At 45.1% G+C, this 25030-nt stretch overlaps 2 protein-coding genes across 2 annotated transcripts; one reads left to right on the top strand and one right to left on the bottom strand.

The window, feature by feature from the left end:
- Positions 1 to 4578, bottom strand: zgpat (zinc finger, CCCH-type with G patch domain; the record flags this gene model as incomplete). The annotated part of the gene is made up of 6 exons (XM_079226106.1): positions 1 to 493; positions 1159 to 1594; positions 2703 to 2825; positions 3059 to 3223; positions 3416 to 3549; positions 3965 to 4578. The coding sequence occupies 6 exons, from the start codon at positions 4576 to 4578 to the stop codon at positions 355 to 357; spliced, it is 1611 nt and encodes a 536-aa protein (XP_079082232.1). The 3' UTR covers positions 1 to 354.
- A 2437-nt stretch (positions 4579 to 7015) lies between these two features.
- tti1 (TELO2 interacting protein 1) lies at positions 7016 to 24972 on the top strand (the record flags this gene model as incomplete). Its single annotated transcript, XM_079226336.1, has 13 exons — positions 7016 to 7741; positions 8201 to 8538; positions 8636 to 8927; positions 9729 to 9906; positions 10771 to 11063; positions 13024 to 13440; positions 14360 to 14519; positions 14775 to 14936; positions 15149 to 15300; positions 16056 to 16196; positions 17076 to 17280; positions 23304 to 23391; positions 24267 to 24972. The coding sequence occupies 13 exons, from the start codon at positions 7016 to 7018 to the stop codon at positions 24526 to 24528; spliced, it is 3414 nt and encodes a 1137-aa protein (XP_079082462.1). The 3' UTR covers positions 24529 to 24972.
- Positions 24973 to 25030: the final 58 nt, after the last annotated feature.

The raw sequence follows: 25030 nt of genomic DNA, 5'->3' as shown, positions 1-25030 counted from the left end.
AAACACAGGGTTTTTAGTGTGGATGAAGAAAAGTACACTCATCACTTGCTCATCACAAATACAATTTTGTTTGGAACGATATTGCGAAGCGTTCAACTAGAAACCCAACAACCGTTCTCAACAAAATAAACTTCTCAGTCCTCTGGAAATTTTAAATGAGAAGCAGAAATGATGATCAGCAAATGCTGCGTTCTGCATGAAATGGCCAAAGTCGAATCCATGATGTCGGTGAGGAATATTGCAAACAAAAATAAAATATAGCAAAATAAAACTTGACAACAGGCAAGGGACAAAAGTTCATTCCAGGCAGGCAGTGCTTGCCTTTATCCTCAGAGTCTTTTTAGAGAACTGCTCTTAAAACTCAGTCATCTTCTTGTGCGTGTCGGCCTTCCTGTTCTCTCGCTGGACGGAAAGCTCCATGGCTTTCTGCTGGGCCAGCAGCCGGCGGGCCGCTGACAGCTTCTCTTCCAGCTGCTTCACTCTGGAGGAGTCCCTTTGCACACACAAATAACCAATAGATTAGGACGTAGGGGAGGGGACGGAGGGGTTTATATGCACTTTGCAGAATAGGCTCGGAAAAACAAGTGCCTAATCTCCAATTTTTGCACCTTATTTATAGTTTAACTCCCACAAGCCATCTCGACATAGCAACTAAAGTGCTCATATTTTACAATGAAATATAGTCATGCAATTTGTATAAGTGTATGTGTGTATGGGACTGCTAATGGCAAATGGACTGTAACTGTGAAGCGCTTTTATAGTCTTCCGACCACTCTCACCCATTCATACCATTCACACTCACTCATACACGGATGGCAGGGGGTGACCATACTAGGTGCCAACCTGCCCATCAGGACTATCTAATCATTTATACCCATGCATACACCGCAGGAACAGTCTACGGGAGCCTTTTAGGGTTAAGTGTCTTGCCCAAGGACACATCGACATGGACCAGCGGAGCCGGGATCGAACCGCTGATTAATAAAGGACGACCCTGCTCTACAACAGAGCCAGTCAAGACTCGCTATAGCTGTTTTTTAATAGACTCGTGTCCGTACTCTCCATGGAGACGGTTTTTTATTAAGCGATCATTAATAACGTCTTGGTTCAGTTTACACATATTGAAATGTATAATAAAACACAGGAGTCGGTACTGACCTGCCCGTCTGTCTGCCGAGTGTCTCAGTCATTTTCTGGATCTCCCTTTCGGTCTGGGACACCCTCTCCGAAGCCTGGAACAGCTTCACATTCAGAGTCCTCTTGGTGCTTTTCCCCCCCCTGTAAGCCTCCACCCCCGTCGCCGCCGCTACCGCTGCCGGTGCAGCAGCAGCGGCGGTAGCGGCGCCCTTCTCGGCGGGACCGATGCTCTTGCCTTCCAGCTTCTGGTTGAGAAAGTCAAAGACGGTGCGGCGCCCTGCGGCGTTGACCCGAGGCTTCCTGCGTCTTTTTCGGCGCCCCGTCGGCGCCCCGTCCTGGACGGTCTTGCTCTGGGTGCGCCGCTGGTTGAGCTCGGCACACTGGTCCAGGGATCTGCGTTTGGGCAGAACCACTGCCATGACTGGCTCTATTCGACCCTCCTGCATCTTTCCTAAGCCTGAGAAAAACAAAAGTGATTGAGTGAGGAACACGTGTACTCAACAGGGTAAAGTGTATACCAAACAAACACCTGGCAACACAATGCACAATATATTGAAACTACAGTTAGGTTATACTTTTATGAACATTTCACATGTTACATCTGCTTTTTATTGACTCTTGTTGGCCTCTAGTGTCTTGTCAACCGATGGCACCCAGCTTATTTTTATTGCATCTTTTATGACCCATGATAGGAACTTGTATGTCATCAATATGAGTGTTCTTTTGATCCTCTGCCTCGTCATAAAGAATTTGAATGCGAAGAGACGGTTATAATGTCACTCACCGAAAGGGCGCTGTAATTCCAGTATGTGGGTACTCCTTGTATTGCAATATTATTGATTTTCCCCCCTTCTATTTAGGTGCAGCTGGCAGCCACAGTGCAGAGAACAAGGACCAACTCAAGTTCTCAGGCTAAATGCTTCGGTCAAGGGCAGAGGCGGAAGGGCTTTGTAAATCGAGCATGCATGTGTCTGGGTTAGGAGAAAACCTGAGTACTGTACTTTAAATAAATTCTCAAACCGATTCAAGACTTCAAATTTGGTCGGAACAATCTAAAGACCTTTGCAATCAAAAGTTGTCAAACGTTTCTGTTTTTGCGCAACACTGTTGCCGTGGCGTGGTGGAAAAAAACGTGCCTTTCGCCTTGAAAACAAGTTATTGTATCTTCAGCGAACAACGTCCCATTTGCCCCACATCTTGTGGGAGCGATCGCTACGAGAGTTCCTTGTTCATTAGTGACCGTTTGCACCGCCCCTTTCATAACCTCTGAAGCGTTTATCTTACACTCCTGTGGGAGGCATCATTGCACCCAGCAGAGGTCCTGTTTTGTTGTGCCTGGTCGAGGAGGCGTCCCACCAGTTGCACTGACACATTGGTGTGTGTGAGGGCTCGTTCATCGCTTGCAGATTTGATATATATGCATGTATGCACACATACTGTATGTGTGTGTGTGTGTGTGTGTGTGTGTGTGTGTGTATCAAAAGCTCTCATTTTGGTGTTTTTTTTCCAGGCAAACGTTGTGACTTCAGAACCTAAAATGTGGTAAATATTGCACTTGCACTTACCTTTCCCATATTCATAGCCCATTTTCAGCATAAGCTTGGATCCGATGCCTCTGGTATGTGCCTCCCAGCCACCAAAATGTGCACTGTTTGTCGTGTCTGTGGATTCTCCAGCAGTGTCCATAACTGTTGGGCAGCAAGTGAAAATCAAAGTAGAAACGGTCAGTTACTCCTTACACTTTCAAACAAATTCAAATGTTAAAATCTCTCCTGGGAAATAGAATGGAATACTAGGCCAATAACTGGAGGAAGCTTATAATTCGCCTCACCCAAGTCACAGTTTTATCTTTTGCAAGATTTCTATGACAACCTAAATGTTTTGATTGACAGGGGTATGGCAACACATAATCCATAGACACCTTTTGCAAAAGCCACATCATGTCCATCTCCAATGTCGTCAGAGTCAGAGTCAGAGGAGAGCGGGTCGTCTTCTCTCAAAGGCGGGATAATGCAGTCGGCCTCGACTGCAACATCTTTCAGCAGCACCGAGTCAAACTTCACAGTGTAGAAACCACTGTCAATATCTGCATTGAGAGAAAACATCTCTTAGTCAGCAAAATATTCAAACTAACAGGAATCCTTTCTTCTTGGCAGTTTTCTCACAATTGTACAATGGTATTCCGATTGCTTTGACAACATTTTTGTTCCGCCAAAACTGCCAGTGTTTACTTTAAAATAATACATTGTCAAAAAAACTGTCCCACTGGGTGGAATACCTTTGATTTTGGCGGGGTACCAGATGCCGTCCTCGTGTCGAGCCAAGCAGGAGGAGCCTTCTTCGAGATTACTGAGGTCAAACTCGAGGAACTCTCTGAGTTCTGACACACACACCACCTGGCCGTGGGAAAACCTTAAAAAAGATATATATATTTGTCAAAGGAAAAGGGAAACATAACTGTATTATACAGTAAGTAATTGAGGGATTCAACCAACATGGCCTATTGAAGCTCATACTGGACTAGAAAACACTGTTTAATTCTTGTCCGAGTTCAAATGCACAGAGACAGGCATGGGTCATCAAAATATTTGCAGATCAATAGAGTGACAATCAAATTATTAGATTAAAAAGTGCAAAGAAAACTAAATTTCGTCACACTGTTTATTTTTAGTTGTCTATTGCTATGGTCAGCCTGCATCATGTGGACAACGGGTGACACTTGCTGGATAATATCTGCTATTACAAAGAAGGCAGATATGGGCAATTTAACATACAGCAATCTTTTACATGTGCAACTGTAAAAAATAATAATACAGTGGTACTTTACCTGCAATTCTCCAGGAAGCGGCATTTGTCCTCCAGGAAGTATGGACAGGGCTTCATAGACTTCTGGGTTGGGTAGACGTAGAGCACTCTTACTTGTGCCTCCTCTCCATCCGACGGTTCTGCCCCCACCACCATGGCATTGTGATACTCCAGTGTCCCCCATGTTGTCCGGTAGGGTGCTTTTACTTTGGTACCACTGAGTACATCTTCTTCCACCTCCTCGTCCTCCTCTTCATCGTCATCATACTTCACGCCACCTTGTTCTCCATTGTCCCGATATCCAGGATCAGAGCTACTCCCTGATGACTCCCCGAGTTTGGAGTAGAAGGCAGCCATCTCATCGTCCAAGCCGCCGTTCGCACCGTTCGTGTCGGCCGCCGCCTCGGGGACGCTCGCCCACAGTCCATCGCCGCCCTCGAGGCTGGCCAGAAGCTGGCTCTTTTTGACAGAAACCAGGCTGGACTCTGTGAGCTCTATCAGCTGACAGAGGTCGTCTTTCAGTTGGAGCAGGTCGGACTGCTGGGAAGGGTCAAGGCCAGCTGACAGGGCTGACTCCACCTGCTGCAACTGGGCACTATAGGCACCGATGGCTGCCTCAAGGGTTTCTTCATCCATGCTGACACTTGGCACAGGGCGGGTCAGGAATGGACAGCATCAATCCCCTCCCACCCCCCACAAGACACCTGAAGAAACAGGAAGATGGTTAGCTACCAAAAGTCCTTCCTTCCCGCTGCTGTCAGGCTGCATAACAAGCTGAGCTCACAGTAGACCACAAAACACTTGTAACACTTTAATCACTTTGGCCACTTTAATTACGTTCATCTGGTGCTATATAAATACATTTAAATACGTTTATGTACTTTTTGTATTCCGTCTGTATATTTAATATTGCTATTGTATTCTTCTTTACTGTCTATTTATATTACTTGATTGTTTTTATTTACTATGTGTCTCTTGTGTGCACTGCTGCTGTAATCCTGCAATTTCCCCACTGCGGGACTAATAAAGGATAATCTTGTTTTATCTTATCTTAATTTGAAGTGTCAAGGGAAGACATTTCAGCAGGACGAGGCGATACACTGATTGAGCTGCACTCACCATACAGGAATACAATTTATCCTTTGCTGGATCGTTTTTAAGTCATATTTCAGGGACGTATCTCTTTATAACAGATACTCGGTAAAGTGGCAGACTGGGTTTGGAAGGACATCGTAAAAGAGAAGATGCCTGTGATCAATAATTTAGGCAATACAGTCACGTTACCACTGAATCAACGCGAACACATGCTGTGCTTTAACGCTACTGAAAAGTCAACGTGACTTCCTACACTGACGGTATGTTATGGAAGCTTCTCTCCAAGAGCCATGAAGCCCCCCTGTCTACCGTATTTAGGCAACATATTGAACACAGCTTTGCGTCAATAACACAGCTTTATATCAGAGCTAGTTTCAGCTAACTGTTAGCCGTCTTTAAGCTAACTTTAACAACTGGTTTTGATAGCACAAGCGTTACCTTCGTAATTAGCCGAGCGGGCTGACCTCCACTGCACCCACGGAAAATGTGACAGCCATGAAAATGTGTGCTGTGTTGGGAAATTAGGTAATTCAAAAATAAATGCTAAATGCTCCTGGTCGAACAACACAGCAACCGGTTTAGTATCAAGCTAGCAGAAAATAATGAACAGTAGATCCACGTTGTCTTTTCCTTCAAAATAAAATAAATGTCTTCTCTGACCGTAGACATATTAATTAGCTAGGTTTATTATATACGTCTATGGTTCTGACAACTACTCACGATACTCCTAGTGTTGAACTAGTGTCTGAACAAAGAAATCATCATTCTCTATGGTTGAAAACGATTGAACTGTTCTGTTTTACGATTTTAAGTAAGAAACCGCTAACTTGAATATTCAATTAAATGTCACAGTTCTCCGTTAACGTAGCAAGGTTCACGCGTGTCTACGACGAAAGCACTGTTCCTTACGGTCTTGAAGGCCTTTTCTTTTTTTTCACTGTAAAACTTGACGTTATCTTATTTTGAAGATACATCTCCAAAACCCGGAAGTTTTCCCTACGTTGAAAGTGCGCGCCGTCGACGCAAAAACATGACGTCCGCTCGAGCTAGTATTCGGCAACTTCACCAGAGTTTGATATCACATTTAAAATGAAACCTCTTCCACTGACTTATTGCTCCGTGCAGCGGGTCCACGTAACACTACTCACGTGAAGGTAGGCCACCGGTTTGTTGGAGCCAAAAACCTCAGCTTCAGCTTCATGCTCGTTGCTGTCAGCTAGCTAGCTAACTAACTAGCTTACCTCACAACTCTGACTAACTGAACGTTAAATCGATGCTATAACCTAAACGTAAGATGTTCTGCTTGCTACTGCATCGACATCATGTCCCCGTGTGTCCGCTTCTCATCTTCACTCAAGTTTCAACGTTGTCACAAATAATAAGCCCCTCAAAACACCGTTGCACATACAGCAGCTAGCTTAATACTGGTTGGTACAACACACTTAACGTCAACTCCAGGATGTTAAAAGAGCCTCGGGCAATACAACAACATAAAACACCACCATGACCACAGCCATCATCGAAAACCAATAATGCTGGCATGCTGTTCAGTACGTTACAATGAACTCCCTGCTTCAACTCTGTTGGCATTTAAGAAGCAGCTTCAGTGTTTACCTCACTAGTAAGTGATGCCAGAGGGAGTGTCAACAATCAGACATGATATAGTTTATTCTCTTAACCATTGGCTCTCTGATCCAGCGGTTTTTGTCCATACAATTACGTTTTTTTTTGTTTACCTGCCCAGAGCAGCTAGGTCAATACTATTTCCAGTGCTACTGTTGGATAAGTTGTGATACCTTTTGATCAGATCAAATCACTCCTCATGCATTACATATATCATACAAATAAAATATATTTTATCTCTAAAAGGTTACATTCATGTCATTGTCGCCTACAGTACTTGAAAAGCATTTTTATTCACCTAATTCTCACATCTCCCAGTTCTTCTTCAGCGTCACTGAAGTGGCTCCCTGCTGTCATGCCGCCAATCATGGCTCAGATCAGTGATCCCAAGATCGCATTTGCCTACCTGCGCCCGGCCTGTGTCCTCCTCACCCGAGCGCCCACCGTGACCAACGTGGAGGCGCTGAGCGGCCAGGTGAAAGAAGTCGACGATGCCACGTTGCAGCAGCTCCAGGAGTACGTCCTCTTCCCTCTTCGCTTCGTCCTCAAGGTCCCTGGGCCCAAGAATGAAAAACTGGTGCAGGCCGTGGTTGAGGCAGTGAGCCACGTCCTCGAGAACACCTGTGTCCAGAGCTGGGAGACCCTCCGCGACCTCCTCTCGGAGCTTTGCCTCTGCCTGTCCTCGCCAACCGATCCTGGGAAAGCCGCAGACACGTCGGAGGAGCTGAAATCGGCTGTGCTGAGGTGCATTGACGCGCTGCTTCATGCCGCTTACGGCGATATAGTCTTCAAACTCTTTGAACCGATTATGCTGCCCGGACTTGGAGCTGCCATATCGTTGCTGCTGGCCTTAGCAGAGAAGGAGAAATCTCGAGATGTACAGGCAGCAGCGCTGAAGTGCCTCCGGGTGTTGACTCTGCAGTGTGACTGCACTCAGGAGCACGTGGTCCCGTCCTCCTCCGAGAGATGCACGATAGGCAGCACTATGGCTTCCTTCCTACCTGGGATCACTGTGGCCGTAGCCAGGATCATTACAGGAGATCTGAGGCAAGGCCATGCAGTCACAATCGGGGCCATCAAGGTAACATATCTCTGTGTTCTTTCATAATTCCTGGTGTGATGCAGTACAGTAAATACATTTTTAAATCTGTTAACCGCTTCATACCTTGTTACAAGCTGTTTATTGTGTAACTGGTGACATCTCTCAGGTTTGTGTCCGGTCTTGTGTTGCACTGTGTTCATTTTGACTGCATTCCACATGTTGACTGGATATTTGAATACAGAATAGGCTATAGGCCAAGTTGTATGATTATACAACTTGTACATTCTTGGTCTCCTGAAGTGTTGCTTGCGGTAAAAACCGTGTGATCTCCCTGTCACCCATGCATCATTACCCACCTGGCTGTTGCACCTGTGCCCCATATATAAACTACCAAAATAAAATACACAGACATAACTAATGGCTCCTACACCATACAAATGTAAGGCATCATTCTTCATGCAGGACAATCAAAGCTTTTGACTCTTTTTGGTCCTTCAGGTTTGGTCCAGGACCGTGGGGCTTGTCATGGAAGACAGCCAGATTCAGGCCGGCGAGCCCGGGAAGACTCCCTCGGCAGACCTGGGAAGAATCGCACAGCTGATGGTCCAACGGACACAAGCGTGGGCGGAGAGCACAGCGGGGAAACTGTCCGTGCTCCTGAGGAAGATCATCTCCTGCACCTCGTCTCACCAGCACTGGAGGGTTCGACTGGAGATGGTGGAGCTGGACGACCACCTGCTGGCCAGGTGTAGCCAGTCACTGGGAGAGTGTGTGGGCCCGCTACTGGAAGCACTGGTGGGAGCGGTCAACGATGAGGATCCCAGAGTCCGAAAGAGGTTTGATTTGCACTTCTGCGAGGAGACACTACTAGATCCAGGACAACTCGATGGCAAGACGTTAAATGAAACTTCTCTCCTCCGTCCTCTCCTCTAGATGTGAAGTTGTTCTCAGCGAGGTATCGCAGAGGAGTCAGAGGCGTAGCAGCGGCGGCAGTGATATTAACGGTAAAAGCAGCAGCAGTGCTCAGACCTTCACTGATGTGCTTTCGGAGAATCTCCACTCTTTGGCCACGTCCCTGCCCAGACTGATGAGGACCTCCGACGACCAGAAGAAGCTGTTCGTCCTCAACGTGTTCCTGGGTTATCTAAAAGTCCTGGGACCACTGGTCTCCGCGGTGCTGAACTCGGCCGCGCACCTCGAGCGGATTTCAAAAGCCTTGATGCAGGTGATCTGTCAGCCGTCAGGTTATACTTCATATTCTGTTTGAATGGGAATCAGGAAGAAACATCGCTCCATTATTATTGTTTCAGGGGACATGAAGCAAAAACAATTCCGGTCCATACTGGTGTTTGGGCCTTCTACATATTTACATGCGTAGGTAGAAAACAAATCCGCATTGGATCCGCAGCACGGAGCAGCAGTGTGTGTTCTCTCGTTGGCGCTGGCATGCAATGCTGCTTCGCTGATGCCAGAATACTGCTGGGAAACATGGCTTCCTTTCTTGTGTATACTAGTTTAGTGTATATTTAACCACCTTGTGAGTGCATACACTTTTTGTGTACTAAACATGCACCAAAGATAAAAATGCAGTTTAAATATAATGTTGTGACAATATGACATTTCTTGTTAATACGTTAATTCTATGGTTATTATAGAATTGTGTACAATATATAGCGTTTAAGCATTGTAGTGGTTAACAAGTGGAGTTCAAGGTATATTAAGTAACTTTTCCACATCAAAATGTCTAAAAACGACTAGACCTATGTCATATATTCTGTTTCCAACAATTTCCATACCTAGAGAAATCATTAATTTGAAGGCAATGGTCAGTTTCATTTTTACTTTTTAATCTAGTTTTAAGACACTTTTTTTTTGTCGGACGTCTGGATCTTAAGTTATGAAAGAAACATTCTGAAGTTGACTGCAACGATGGTGGAGAACTCAACAACTCCCATGATCGTAAACTACCTTGAGATGTCGACAAATCGTCTTTTGTTATTGTTTACTGACTTGTGTGCCTTTGCAGGTGCTGGAGTTGGATGTGATGGATGTTCGCATTGTGGAGGAAAGGAGTCCCGCCGTTACCATAGAGACGAGCCCGGGCTCTCAGGACTCCTACGCTGGTCACACACAGAGGAAGCATTTCCTCTACTTCACAGATGGGAAGATCTTCTCTGCGCTCATGGAGATCTGTCGGACATTCGGTACGAGGGTTGTTTCACGGGACCTCGAGGCAAATTATGAACAGTGCATTTCTTATCACTCTGCATACGTCACGGTATTTAATGTCTGTGTCGAATTTATTGTAGAGGACTATGAGGAACTTCTAAATAGTGAAGTTAGACTAATGTCAGCTGGCTGATACTGATATGATACATAATCTAAATGTAAATCATTCGGCATTAAAAAAAAAAAGCATTAAAAAAAACGACTAATCAACTAAAGAAAGTTGACGATAGCGGTAGCTAGCTCTTATTGATGAAAACCCTGTGAGGTGCTTTGTCGACTTTGTGCAATTTGGACGCGCAACGCGTTTAATATAAACTAATTTATAAGTTTACCGCCAGCATAAAGTACCTCTTCTAATGAAATTAGTGCTATACTTGAGAGCCGTGGTGGTCCTTTCGTAGTAAGCGACCAATACGTCTATTTGGAAATCACCTCAGCATTTCATCCACATGTTTTTCTTCAAGGACATATTTAGTGATTTTGGTTCCCAGGCAAACATTGTCTTGCTTTACTACTCACTGGCATTGTTGGTATTGGCAGTGGTAGAAGAAGTACTAATTCATAATTAAAACTAAATATTAATAGTACAACTGTTAATACTGCAGAGTAAATGTCCTGTGTCTAATGTTTACTTTAAGTGAAAGAGAGGCATTATCAGCACAATGTACTTAAATGTTTCTAATTTCTGTTCACGGTGGAACTTTCATTTCTAATAAGATGCTGAAAACTTGAATGAATCATAATGCATCATGTATTAATTGTTTTATTTCGCAAAGTCACCACTCGGTTTACATTTGGGAAAAAACACGACGAGTAACTTCCGCTATGTCTATCTCCAGGTTACTACGGCAACATTTACCTGCTGACGGATCACTTTCTGGATCTGTACCGACGGTCCTCCGCGTACAGAAAGCAGGCTGCCATGGTGCTCAATGAGATTGTCAGGGGCGCGGCAGGCATCGGCGTGGCAGCAGAGGGTCACGGTCCGGAGAGTCAAGTTCAGGGACGCTCTGCCAGCCGGGAGGACCTTGAGGAGGCGGCGGCGTCTGTCATAGAGGAATACACCAGTCTGCACAACTGGCACCTGATTACTGTCAGTGAGGAGACGGAGGGAGACCGACAGGACCAGCAGGTGAGGCTGCTGAGTGTTGCTCAAGCACTCTGTGACGTATTTGTCCTTAAATAGCACCGGGAACTGGCTAACTGCAGCAATGAGTATGATTGGTTGACTCTTTACTGTCTCATTGAGGCAAAAAATACTCGAGGGCAGCTCAACTCTGATTTGTAGTGCGCCACGTAACTGTCAGGCTACTGTTGTAGCTTCATATCACCGGCTTCCATTGAAAATGACTATGTAGCCTGTTGCTTTGTCACTTGTAGTATAAATGTAGCATTAGTATTAAATTAAAGCCATTAGGCAATTAGCTTAGCTTAGCATAAAGAGCTGTGTCCAAAGGTTGGAAAATCCACATACCAGCATTTCTAAGGCTCGCTAGTTATCACTTTGTATTTGTTTTGTTCAATCCATACAAAAATCTAAATGTAAAAACACGTCAATCAAGTGACTCTGTTTTTACATTTAGATTGTTGTATCTGGTGACAACGAGGCTCCAAGAAGGCCAGGAAGTCACTCCAGGTGGGCGTTTTTACTTTTAGACTTTTAGTCGGGTTAGCTGCCTCCCCCGGTTTCCCGTCTTCATGCTAAGCGAAGAAAACCGCAGCTTCATATTTAGCGCAGAGACAAAAGGGAGGTATTCATCTTCTCATCATACTCGCGTCAAGAAAGCGAATAAGTGCATTTCCCAAAATGTCGAACTACTCCCAAAGTCCAAATAAAAAAGAAGTTAGAATATTTTTTGCTTTTGTTGCGGTTTGCAAAAAACCAACATCCAATCAAATGATACCTTGGGCGTCAAGTTAGCCATGCCGATCATATGAAACCGCACCGATCACAGCAGCTAGAATCCCGCTCTTCTTTGAATGAAGACGTTTTCAAATTTTACATCTCATTTTGTATTCAGTGAATGTTTTCCAATCCTGCTCCGCCCGCATTGCACAGCTCTTTCTGCACTTCATGTTTGATCAGATCCCTCCACTCCGAACAAAGAAAGATATTCATGATTGTGCCCAAACAGACTGAAGCGGAGGGGATCCAGATTCAAGTGACTGCGCTAAACTTTCAAGGCCAACAGAGCCCCGAGAACATTGGCAGCGTTGTGTTCTTTGTCGATAAACTTTAAGTTTCTCTTCGTCAGCAAAAAAAGTGAGCCCAAAGGCACAGCACCCGAATGAAAAGGATTCTAAGCACAGTAATAGACACCAGTTAGAGAATGTTTGGCCACTGCAGAGACTGCTGTGGGGCTCTCCCTCAAGTCAGACTAGTACAAAAGAAGAAAAAAAATGATAGAATAGATATATGAAACCGGTACAGGCAGTTAGCTGTAAATGCTGACATCAGTAAAGCACAGCTACTGTGTTTATGCGGTCTGCGCTGATACAGCAGGGTAACAGCCAGTTACTGATGATGATGTGAGCTACATTCACTGTGGGCAGGAACGTCAAACAATAGTCCCTTATGAGTTGGGGGGGCTCTTGGAATTTTTCAATAATGTTTTTGATGTTGGAATAGGGTGATATTGCTGTGTTTTGGCTAAATTAAAGGTTCCCTATATTTAATTGTCTTTGTAAAATGAAAGGTTCTTGATTGAAAGGTTCTAAATTGTTTGCATCCATGTTTGCTTGCTAGCTTCCTGTTGCTGTGTTATCTTTAAGCACTTTACTACCACCTCAAAAATCATCTTTGTCAGGACTGTGAATGGTTTCTCAAAAAACACTGCTCCAGAACAGTAGATTCTTGGATGAAATATTTTCCTTGCACCTTAATCCCTCATTTACAGTCAGCCAACTGCATCACACAATAAATGGTGAAGATTATCTTCTAAATTGACCTTTAACAGTATTGACATGGATCTTCATCAGCAAAGATTCATCATCATGATCTTTATATTGACCTTTTCATGTCTATAAACTAAAACACTATTGAATAGTTCAAGAAGGCATAATAATGACATTTATCTTTTTTCTTTCTGTAGCTGCTCAGCCCACCAGGACTCCTCTCCATATCCAACAATTATGTCAGGGACACCAAAGCAAACTCTCTCCAAGTGATTCCGCCTTCATTTGGCACTCCGTCCTCCTCAACGTCGACCTCCGCAATCCACCTGCTCAACGGCAACATCTGGCAGCTGTGCATCCAACTCGAGGGCATCGCCTGCTTTGCTCAGGCGCTGGGTCGGGACTTTCGGCCCCTTTTGATGACATCACTGTACCCCGTGCTGGAGAAAGCCGGGGAGGAGACGCTGATGGTCAGCCAGGCGGCGCTGGGCTCCATGTGGGACGTCAGTGAGGCCTGTGGCTACCGCTCCCTGACGGAGCTGATCAACGAGAACGCCGACTACCTGCTCAATGACATCTCTCTTAACCTGCAGAGGCTCAGCCAGCACCCACAGGTAACACGGCCACAGTTTGGTGCGTTGTTAGGAGGCACGGCGGCACCGGAATCAAACCAGAATCAATTCAGGAAAGGAAATGGTGTGTGCAGGAAGTTAAGAAACATGATATTATCCTTTAAAAGTACAAATATAACAAGAAAAGGTACAAAAAGTTAGTGGATTTTTATAGTTTTAGTACACAGACATTTCACGAGCGGATATGGTTGTGCAAATTAGTATTGCGGCAACTAACAATTATTGATTATCAATTTATCTGTTTTTCTTTTTGCTAACTGAGTATTTGTTTAGTCTGACTCTATGGAATGTAAGAAAATAGTCAAAATACCATGCCATAAGATGAAGATGGTGACATCTTGTTTTGTCGGACCTAAAGTCCAAAACTTGAATGTTCAATGTACGAAACGGTAACAACAATATTTGGAATTTGTCCTTTATTAATGACATAAACAATGAATCCACTATCAGAATTCTTGGCGATTCATTTAATTTTCTCATAATTATAGTATCATCGGTTTGTACAATAAAATCATACCCACTTTCACGGGGTACTCAGACATGGGACTTTTTTTTGAAAGTCACAAGTAAGTCTCAAGATTCAAATTGAAGTCCTATACTTTGTGTTACGAACCCTAATTCATCACTAAATGTAAGACCATTTCGTCCAAACAGTAACAGAATAGTACATTAAGAAGGATAATAAATGCTTCTATTGATTTATTGGTTTCAGACAAAAAGCAAAATGATCAGGTTTGGTATCTTATATTATTCCTGTGACACAACTAAAATCTATATTAGAGGCATAACAAGTCATTCCAAGTCAAAAGGCTAAAGTCCCATGAGGTCACAGGTCATTGGGGTTAAAGTTGAAGTTGGTTGGCGAGCATGCGCTTCATCGTGTTCCCGTCTCGTTGGCCAGGCTCCACGGGTGTTGGCGGTGATGTTGACTCACTCCGACTGCAGCCTGCTGCCTCTGGTCGGGGACATCGTTCAAGATGTGCTGGCGGCTCTGGATCTCAGCTACGACCACAAGGCCGCTCTGTTCTGCTCTGTGCTGCACGCGCTCATGAAGGCACTGGGTGAGATTTCACAAGGGACTGCAACTCACAATCACACGTGGTGAGGGTGGAAAAAGGAGGGATTTAGCACATTGCGTACATGACGCTACCATGCACACCATATACCACACTTTACTGAAGCATTCAATTCAGTAATAGTCCAAACATTTGATTGACAGGTGATCTCTTCGGAAGACAAAAATAAAGGAAAAGGATCTTACATTAACGCTTTTGCGTCACTAACCCTCCCTGCTCTTGTTGTTGTTCTTTCTTTAGCGAGGTGGTTCCCCTCCACTAGGACCCGTGAGTCTGCCAGACCCAAACACACCCCCCCTCCCGAGGAAGTCCTCGACATCCGCCAGTTCCTGCTGGATCTCCGCAAACAGAAAGAGCTGGCAGAGGGCATCGGAATAGAGGACGACGACCCCCAAGACCTTGGTAATGCAGCGCGCCGTCTGTATGAGGACACAACAGGAATTTATGTTTCGTTGTAGTGTATGTTTCATATTGTTGTCGAGGTCATATTACATGGAACTCATCAGCCCCGTGAATAACAGTACAGTGTGAACTATAAAAGCCCAAAACAACATTGGGTGCTCGCAGAGTCGACCAGTCGTACATCATCTGTGTGACCGTCCCTGTCTCTCCAGAAGTCCCGCCTCCCACACAGTGTGAGGATGTGGAAGATGTCGACGGTCCTGATGTGAAAGCAGAGCTTCCCGCCCACCTCTGCGTCACTAAAGATGTCATGGAGCGCTGCATTCACCTGCTGTCCGACCCGAGTCTCCGGCTCCGACTCAAGGTACTCTGGTGCGGAGGGGAGCGTTGGTTTAGATGAAGCTTGCGTTACAAGCGTCCACACATGATGCCACCATGAAGGTCCGATACAGAACTGTGATGTTGTCTAAAGTTTGGAGAAACAGACGGGAGTACTGGGACGCGGGAGCAGCAAAAAGTATTTTTAGCCACCTGAAAGAAAAAGGCTCACCCAAGAAAAATAACAAGAAAGATCAATATCCGTTTAAGTGAGCGCTAAATTTAGAATATTTTCACGTCTTTATCTTGCAGTCAGACAGTCCTTTCCAACAGAAAACTGAAGTGAAAGTGAAACTTATTTATGCTCTCTTCAATGACACAAGACATTGCCAAAACAGTATTGATGTCAAATTCACTTTAATCTCAGTTCCTTGTTGTAAAATATTCTAAATATATTGTTGCACTTAAACTGGTATTGATTTATTTAGGTGGCTGAAATGCGTATTGCTGCCGTGAACCCATGGAGCCTGGCCAGCAAGACCGTAAAATGCTGAAATACATGTGATGAATCAATCTCTTAGGAGTGAGAAACAGAACAGAAAATTAAATCAACCCCACTGCAGAGTTCAGCTGAAACAGTCGCGCTGTAGAGAAACAATTCTTTTAAATTGATTGTTACTGAGGAGCTTTTGACCTCCATTACGGCCGACAGAGGCTGTGTTACATCACCAGTCCAGATGTACGTGTTGTTGTTCCAGTCTGTCTCCAACCAGATCTATAGCAACGGGTGTTTGTCCTCAGGTTCTGGACGTGCTGGAGCTCTGCGTGTGTGTTCTGAGCGAGAGGGAAGACGAGCTGCTGCCGATGGCCCATCGCTGCTGGCCCGCCCTCCTCCAGAGGCTCACAGCCGACGACCCGTTAGCAGTCCTCCGAGCCTTCAGGGTGCGTGAAACAAGTCCGTCTTTCACCTTTTCTCATCTAAAAACGTATGCAGCTTGATGTTGTGAAAAAGTACGTAAAAAGTTTATTAGGTAACTGTTTGATGTTGTTTTACATTATCTGTCATACGTTATGTTTATGTACATCATGTGCAGCAACTGAACAGGTCTGGGTACATTGTTGACTTAATTAAAATATCTTGAATTAATCCAAAATTGTGCCTTTATGCATGAGAGTTGTCTAATTTCACTGTGAAGCATCTATAACGGTTACTTTTGTCAGGCTATTTCATTGTTTGTAATTCTGTGAAACATTTTTCGTTTTTGAACGGTTACTTTGTAATTCTGTGCACAACATTTTTTTTAATCATTGCAAGCTAACCAGACAGGGAAGTCATTAGATTGTCATCACAGAACTGGCTTTTTCAAACGATTTCAGATAATGACGGGATGAAAATATCCCTCTACCTTGAATATCACACACGACTGTGAATGAATATCACAGTCGTGTGTGATATTCATTTCATTCATTTATCAAAGTACAGGTGTCAATTGATTCTCCTGTCACTCTGAATTAGTCTGCTTGTCACACCCCGTCTTTAGTTGGACTCGTTTTGTATCTTTCACTCATGCTTTCCCTGATGAATTGACAGAATCCGACTGCTTCGTGAATTGTCATTCACTCGTCGCTGGCCGCTGTCAAACCGTGCTATGGTCATCAGCAATGTGGCGGCTTTGGGGTTTTTGTATATACAATAATTCATCCAGGGGGGGGGTCATGTAAATGTGTCAGATGAAATTAAGGGACATTTCATCTCATTTCAGCAACTCGCTGCGGACGTATGTACTTTACACTTCGTCTCTCTCGCTCTCTCTCCGCCAGGTGCTGTGCACGTTGGGTGAGACATGCGGGGACTTCCTGAGGAGGAGGGTGTCCAAAGAGGTTCTGCCCAAGCTGAGCGCCTCGCTGGTGCGGCAGGCTCCGGTCAGCGCCAAGGCCGGACCCGTCTACGCGCACACGCTGGCCTACAAGCTGCAGCTGGCCGTGCTGCGGGGTCTGGGCTCCCTGTGCCAGAGGCTGGATCTGGGTGAGAGACTTATGCCGTGTTCACACCGGACGCGATACGATTTTGTCGCGCGACCAGATTACATGCAAAGTCAATGTACAGACGCGACGGTGCGACATTTCCGGCAGGTGACGCGACTGACCATTTGACGCGGGGAGAACTGAGCAGAGGACGCGGGGCGAAGTCGCGCCGGTTGAAATATCCCAACTCAGGCGACAAAATCATGTCATAGTTGCGTCAGCCAATCAGCGTTGAGAATCAGCGTTGAGAAGCTCCGCCCATCACCACCGCCGTCCTGCCGTCGCTGAATCAAACCGCTGCTGGTCTGCCTCAAGTAGCGCTAGTAGCGGCTTCATTCAGACGCTGTTGTGGGACTACGGATAATATCATGAACCCAGACACCATGGAGTTTGATGTTCCGACGTGTGTGGAGTTTACACAACAAGTATAAAGCAGAACTAGTGGTTATTTATTCCATAGTCGATACCGGAAAAGACAGCTCTTTTTCACGGAGAGACCCGACGGCGATAAGCCCTGCCCCCTTTGTGGCGGCGCGATTTGTCTTCGTGGCTTTGGGGGTGAACACCTTGTTTCACTCGCGCGACCAAACTGAAGCGGTAAGCGTGACGCGACAAATCGTGTCGCGCCCGGTGTGAACACAGCATGAGACACACGGCGCACAGACAACACAGGTTTTCCCAGACACGGCATACATAGTATAACAATGATAATGCCAGGATAAAAAGTGGCCATGGATCACTGGATGATATGGCAGGTTTCTTAAAGGTCAGTGCAACATTATGCCCATTTAAGCAAGAACATCCTCAATTTGCAATATTCCATGTTGTGTAGGTATGTTATATTTACCTGAGGGTGTTTTTACCAGAACAAAACTGTGCTTCATTGCCGAGAAACGAATTACAGCCAGTAATCTACATGCATCACGGTTCAAGCAAATCTCTTTCTGCCTTCATTTTGACTTTATATTGGAATGGGTGCATCTTACCAATATGGCCACGTCATTTCCAAAACTCTGACAAAGATTCTGTCACAAACGCACACAGAGATTTATTTCTTCACCAGGTGGCAGTCTTGTATAACAGTAAGAAAACCAGGCAAGGAGTTTGTGTATCTCAATTCCCTTGCTCTGTCCTACTATGTAGACATTCCAGTCTTGCATTGTAAGAATTTGATGAGGATAACTTGAAAGTCCAATCCATTTTTATTTATTGAATCCGTTCCAGGAATCTTGGTTTTGGTGTTCGTCTCTCTCTCTCTCTCTCTTGTATTTGGGACTTCACGACGCTCGATGCGCTTTTCCGATTGTTTTCCATTCGCTTGTCAGATCAGTATCGCTTTGTCAGCCTTACTTTGTCGATGGCGCAGCTTACATCTCGTGCGTTGCAGCACGCAGCAATTATACATTTATTATATTACTATCATTTTGTGGCACAATTATACGTGCGACTTCCCCTTCACATTGAACCACAAAACTCTCAATGGAACACGGCAACTTAAAAAAGGGCCTTCAGCTTTGAATTGAACATATTTTAATGATGACTTTGAACACACGGACCATGGCCAACTGAGCCGACGGGGATGCTGCCGAATCCTCAGTTGCACTCTCGATAACCGCCGTGAGCAAACCCTTCTCTCACTCGAGCTCCAGCTCACCACGACGCAGCAATGAACGCTGTGAAATCTGCATCGCCATCAGCAAACCACGACGCTGCAGGATAGGAGAATATTTCATTAATTTATTCCAACAAGTAATGTTTTTTTTTTACAGTTGTGTATTTTGTCCTTGGCATATCTTCAGTATCATGTCAGTAAGTGGCTCAGTGTGTCACTGTGATATCATTATGAGCTGCTTGTCTAATTTTTCATCAATCCTCATGTTCATTAGACAGCAACGTCCCCGGCACTGGGTTCAGGTTGCTCCAATTTTTTCCCGACACTGCTGCATACTCGAGAGGAAACGCAGCACTCGTAGTGAAACCAAAAGCATCCTAATGCGCCGCGGGACTTCTTTTCATCTCTGCCTCGGTGCGTTTGCTCACATCTGCAGGTTTGAGTGGATACGTGGGTTTTTGAGTTTTTTTTTTTTTCAAAACTAGGACGGGGTAGTTGCAATCAGTGATGAAAACATTACAGGGGAAGAAAAAAAATGCTGTTCCCATTCATGAAGTGGTGATCATAATCACTTGTGCTTCCCAAGGACAGTGAGCATGCATGAAGTGGTTGATGGGGCTGCAGCAGCGAAGTACACATACGTTTAATACAGCTAAATCACGTCAGGGATCATTGTTTTTAGTTTTTGAAGCAAATAAATGGCTGTAATTCTGATCAAATAAATAATGCATTTTTTAGATTTATTTTGACGCACATGAAGTTTATGTCCTCCACCGCTAAAAAGCAGGGAGTTGATGTGGAGCAGTGGTATCTCCAGTCTGGTCAACCTGCACACAGTGGCGACGCCGTGGTCCTCACACATGTTGCACCTTTCCTGCTGACGAATGGAAAAAAGGGGATCTCGGGGATGAATGCTCACCTGAGCAGGAAGAGCAGGCGGCAGTGGACGCTATTGCTCTCCGAGCACTCGCCACAGAGCGCCCTTATGACGGTGCCTCGGGTGCAAAGAAAAAGGTGGAAAAAGCTGCAGAGCTCCAACAGTAGAGAAACATGCGTCATGCGCTAGTCAGCTTCCGATGAAGTCGGATCCCTCGGGGATGCCGGTAGGAATATGAAACGAATAAAGCGTCTTAGTTTAGGTTGAATCGCTCTTCTAAGTATTCACACGCACACCCCAAACGGTGTAACCGTGGCAACATGGCTTGCGACAGTGTTTCAATTAAAGACTTTTCTACAAGTTCAAAATATTCAACAAAGAAAGGTGCATAAAGCTGCTGCACTGATTTATATTTTGTACTTTAAAAAGGATCAAAACACTATGTATCCTTCCATCCATTGTTTTTCTTTTCCCTACTCATAAATTAAGCTCTCAACAACCTTGTTTTTGACTGTGAGTAAAAGAAATACCCGCGCTTTCCCAGCATGATGATGATGATGTTGTTTTCAGCTTGTTCCACTGCCCTCAAGTGGGCCCAAAAATAATCCACGACAGGTTCCCGAGTGGCAGCAGGCTAATAAGCAGTTAAGAATCCCCTCTCCGCCAGCAACGTTTTCCAGCTCCTCCTTGATTTCCTGTCCACGAAAAGGTACACAACCAATTGTTGACGAGGGACAAACCTCCTGGCGGCCACGCGCTGGACTTTGCTAAGAATATGAATTCAGCTCTCGATCGTTCTTGCGTAACGATGACACCAAAAAGTCTTACCACTTCCGTCTAGGATGAGAATATTTGGATCACTACACTAATGAACCCGCCTGCATTTGATGTTGCAGCTCTTACCTTTCCATCATTAAAAACAAATGTACATGCAGTCACATTCTTAAAGGGTATAGTGGAACAATATTCAGCATCCCTTCAGTCTCTGTCGGCTCGGCGAAGGCAGCAGCTCTCAGCTCCTCCCAGGTTCCCACAGGAGAGAAAATAATAAATAAACCACAGCAGCAGCCATTACCAATGCAATGAGACATTCAGTCCACAGTTTGGTTTGGTACGGTACACCGGGTTCTCGCTTTGATGCTAACGCAGCATTGCAAACAAAATCAGGGGGGAAGCAATCATGACGGAATTATTCTTTTCTATATTTCTGAGAGACAAACGTATTTTACTTTACTAACTTTTTTACCATTGTGATTCACATACAATGAGACATAATCATTGTGTAAATCCGGCAAAGAGGAAATAAAAGCTGCAGATTGTGGACTCAAACATCTTCCGCTGTAACTTAGATTCACAGTGCGATGTGGGGCTGCTCGTCTGGCCTTCCAAAGCCAAACAATGTAGACGATGACCTCACACTGTCTTCTTTTGGTTCTGCCACTGAGGTGTGTGTACGAGTCAAACCCCAATGAAAAAACTTGTTTTTTTATTAGCTGTGTGGTGAAGTCACATTAGGACAATCTACCACAGTCAATGAACTGGAAATGTTGTATTAGTTATTGCAGTCCACCGCAGATAACTTTGTGAACATTTGCCAGATTTTCTTTATGTTCACATGAAACTCAATATTTTGGTCCAGCTTTACATTTTTCTTAACAAGCTTTTGGTGCCCCAACAAGAATATCAGGAAGGATGCCCGTCCTCTGTCCTTCATCGTACTTCCTCCGACGCTCATAAAATGTATGGCCGTGAGCAGTCTGACGATGACACAGGTTGTAAAAAAAATCTGCACCCGTTGCCTTCTTCAGGATCTATTGAGGTAATGCGTTTTAAAATCTCGAAACATTGGGTCCCCCTCACCCTCCCCCTCCCCCCCCTTTACAGAAAGCCACGCTGCAGGCGACCGGGCGTACGTAGTAACTGTTGTGTGAGTGGAGACGCGACCCGTGTCCCCAATGAATCACTGAAAAGGAGAGGACAGATCCAGCCTTTTCTGTGTGGACGGGCCGCTCCCTCGCTGCTGAGTGGGAGACAGTTTACAGCGAAACAATTTCCAATAAGTGCCCTCTCTGTCCATCTATGGACAGCCTTTCCTCGCCAGCGTCTAACATGACACCGGGATTTAATTAGTGTCAAAATAGAAAGTCTTCTAGGGTCATCGAGGTGTTTCTTCTTCCACCATGGAGACGGCGGACGGTGATTTTGGCAGATAGATGCATGAAGTGCATGAAGAGGTCGCCCAGTACAGCGGGGAAAGCAACCTCTATCCATCGCATGACCACCGTATTATTACCTCGCTTCAAATGTTTCGGGTACAACCTTCATATGCCTGGAATGTAATCAAGTAAAAAAAAAGAAAGAGAGAGAGATTTGGAGTCTGAGAGGGAGGGAATGAAAGAGCAGGAGGGGCTGCAGCCTTTTCTCGTGTGAATACCGATTCTGGCTGCAGCTTACCTCTGGGACGCCTGCAGCAAGCCAATTACCGAGCCTCAGTCACAGGGAGAGAAAGACAGAAACACAGATTGACTGAAGCAAATAATGCTTTCCAGCCCCGGCAGTTCCAGCTTCAGCTCCAATTCCACCCCGCGATTCATTTACCGTGAAAAATCTTCAACAGCACCTGGCCCCCACTTCCTCCTTTTGAGTCTTTCTCACTCCTCCGCTTTCCCTCCAAACACCTTGATTCCACAAAAGACGACAGGCCACGAGTGCAGCACCGGGAAAAACAAGAGGAAGAAAAGAGGGGGATGAAAGTGGCCGCTGAATAATCGCATTTAACTCTGAAATGTGCACCGCTGCTTTTATTCTCGAAGCGCAGCGAGCAGGCCCGGCTCAAGCCGAGTGTGGGTTGAATCGGCAAACAGGGGGAAGCAGGGAGAGAGAGGGAGGGAGAGACCTGTTTTGAAATGAGGCTTGAAAGGCATCCCAGTTCACGGCTTAGGGAATCACTAAATGTCTGCTGGGAAGCGAGAGAGAGAGGAGATGAAAGAGTGGAGAGAAGTCATGTGGATGGAGGGAGCAGGAGCTGGCAAGGCTATGAAAGGTAGAGATAAAGAAGGGGAGGAAAAGGTAGCTATTTTCACACACATCCACTCCTCAAAAAGGGGGAGTGGATGTGTGAAATCCAGAGATGTGGAAACGGCTTGCTGTGAAATTTCTTTTCCTCGGCCATCTCAGCAGTTTCTCTCAGCTCATTAGGAGTTAGAAAAGGTAAAGTCCAGGCAAGATCTATTTCTTTTTTCTTCTCTCCTCCCTTCTCTTTTATCTTCTTCCTATTTTCTCCCTCTTCCTCCCTTCGCTATCTGCCATCTCACCAAGCGACGCCCTGCGCCGGGAGCTGTGATTACATCTCGAGTTTTTGCTCGTGTGCATTTCAGGAAAGCGGTCCATGAAGTTGACATTGATCGTGGCCGATTGTGTCCCAATGCGATTATGTTTTTCTTCTGACGACTCTATGTATTTTACAGTTGGGTTCTCTCTCAAAGAAGATGCCGGGGATGAAATGCAGTAACACTGCCGTGTTTGGGTTTCTCAGGTGAGGCCGACCTGGATGCCGTTTGCGAGGCCTGCCTGCCCTACCTGAGCTGTCGACAACCAATCAGACTGCAGGAGGCCGGCAGAAGGTGAGCCCTTCTCCCAGTCCTTCCCTCTCATTACAGTTTTTACTTCGCTATATTTTTACATATAGAACAATCACATGTAGTGTGTCGTACTATTATAGATTAAATTATATCAGTGTGTACGGTCGGTAAAATTTGCCGAGCTTTAGTGCTCAAACGTGTTAAAGGTGCCATGTGGAGAAACAACACTAAAGTCATGTGCACTATTTCTAACTAAAACATACTGCGTGGATCTTTGAGGCCTCATGATTGAATCCGCTTCCTTCCTCATAAAATGGAGGAAATAAAGCTGGCTTGTTTTAAAAATACATATATTTTCAATCTTGCATTGTTTATGTTTTCCGCATTACTGGCACCAACTGTAAGATACAGATGAGTTTCTTTGATATGAGAGTGAGCCTGGATGAGACGGCGTCCATGTTGCCGAATATAGCTTTTGCATATTTACGTGTCTGAGCCATGCAATACATTTAATACGCATCCATCAAGTATGTGAGGGTTTTGAAGGACACAAAGAAACGTTTCATACCTCAGTATGAAAAACAAGTCTTTCAGCTGGCTGCAGTATATAATTCATGTTCCTGGGTGGAATACAATTTAAGACCGTACACTGATCGTTTTACTTGCTGCTCGTAGTAAACCTGAAACGAAGCAGTGGCTGTTCTTGTAAATGTCATGAATATGCAGGTCATTTGTTGGGAATGTCATTCTGTCATTAGTTTTATATTAGACCCACTGTGTGTATAAGCCCTGTAGGAAGCAACGCACGCAAGGCGTACACAAAATGTATATTTTTATTTATTTATATACTGTGTGTGTGTGTATATATTAGCCTAGAGATAATCCTTTTCCCTGGCATCTTCCGATCATCCCCACAGCGTTTTCCAACACTTGATCCAGGTGGATCCGGATGCCTTCTGGTTCACTCTGAACGAGCTGCACTGCCCGTACCCCTACGTCCCGCCCCACCCGGACCTCCACCCGGTGCATTTGAGCGGAATGGGTCGACCGAGGGACGAGTACTCCGACAACGTGCTGAAACTGCTGAGGGAGGAGTTTGGCTCGGCCGCCGAGACGCCGACAGCTAACGAGCTGGCGGTTGATGCGATCGACTCGTGCCTCACACGGACGGCCTATTGAACCACCGACTCAAACAAGTCAGTTCCCTGAAAGAACAAATCTGACAGTTGTGCTGAAAGACGGCCATCAGATAGTGCTGCGATAACCTTCCCGCTCTACACAGCTCTGATAAGCGCAGAGGTGCAAAAGGAAAATATCAATGAAGCATAATATCTGCTGCTGCTGCCTCTCCTGCTGCAGGTGTAGAAACCGGGAACTCTTCAGACAGCTCTTCTACATTAGGAGAAATGCAGGCACAGCGCAGATGTTTTTCATTCCATGTGAATACATAGACATATACTGTATGCAAATGTTGTATTTCTATGTTTACTCAAGAAGTACTTCATTCCTACTTGGAACTGCCTGGATGGTCTGAATTATTCAAACTGATGTTTCAGAGTAGTTCTGGGACTTTTATACAGATTGTTGGTGACCTAGATAGAACACTTTTTTTGTGACCCTGAAACATTTTTAATTAAAATAATCATCATATGCTCCAGCTATTCAAAACACTTTATGTCAT

The sequence above is a fragment of the Taurulus bubalis genome (assembly GCF_910589615.1).
Source record: "Taurulus bubalis genome assembly, chromosome: 11".
Classification (NCBI taxonomy): domain Eukaryota; kingdom Metazoa; phylum Chordata; class Actinopteri; order Perciformes; family Cottidae; genus Taurulus; species Taurulus bubalis.
This window is presented reverse-complemented; position numbering and strand designations above follow the sequence as displayed.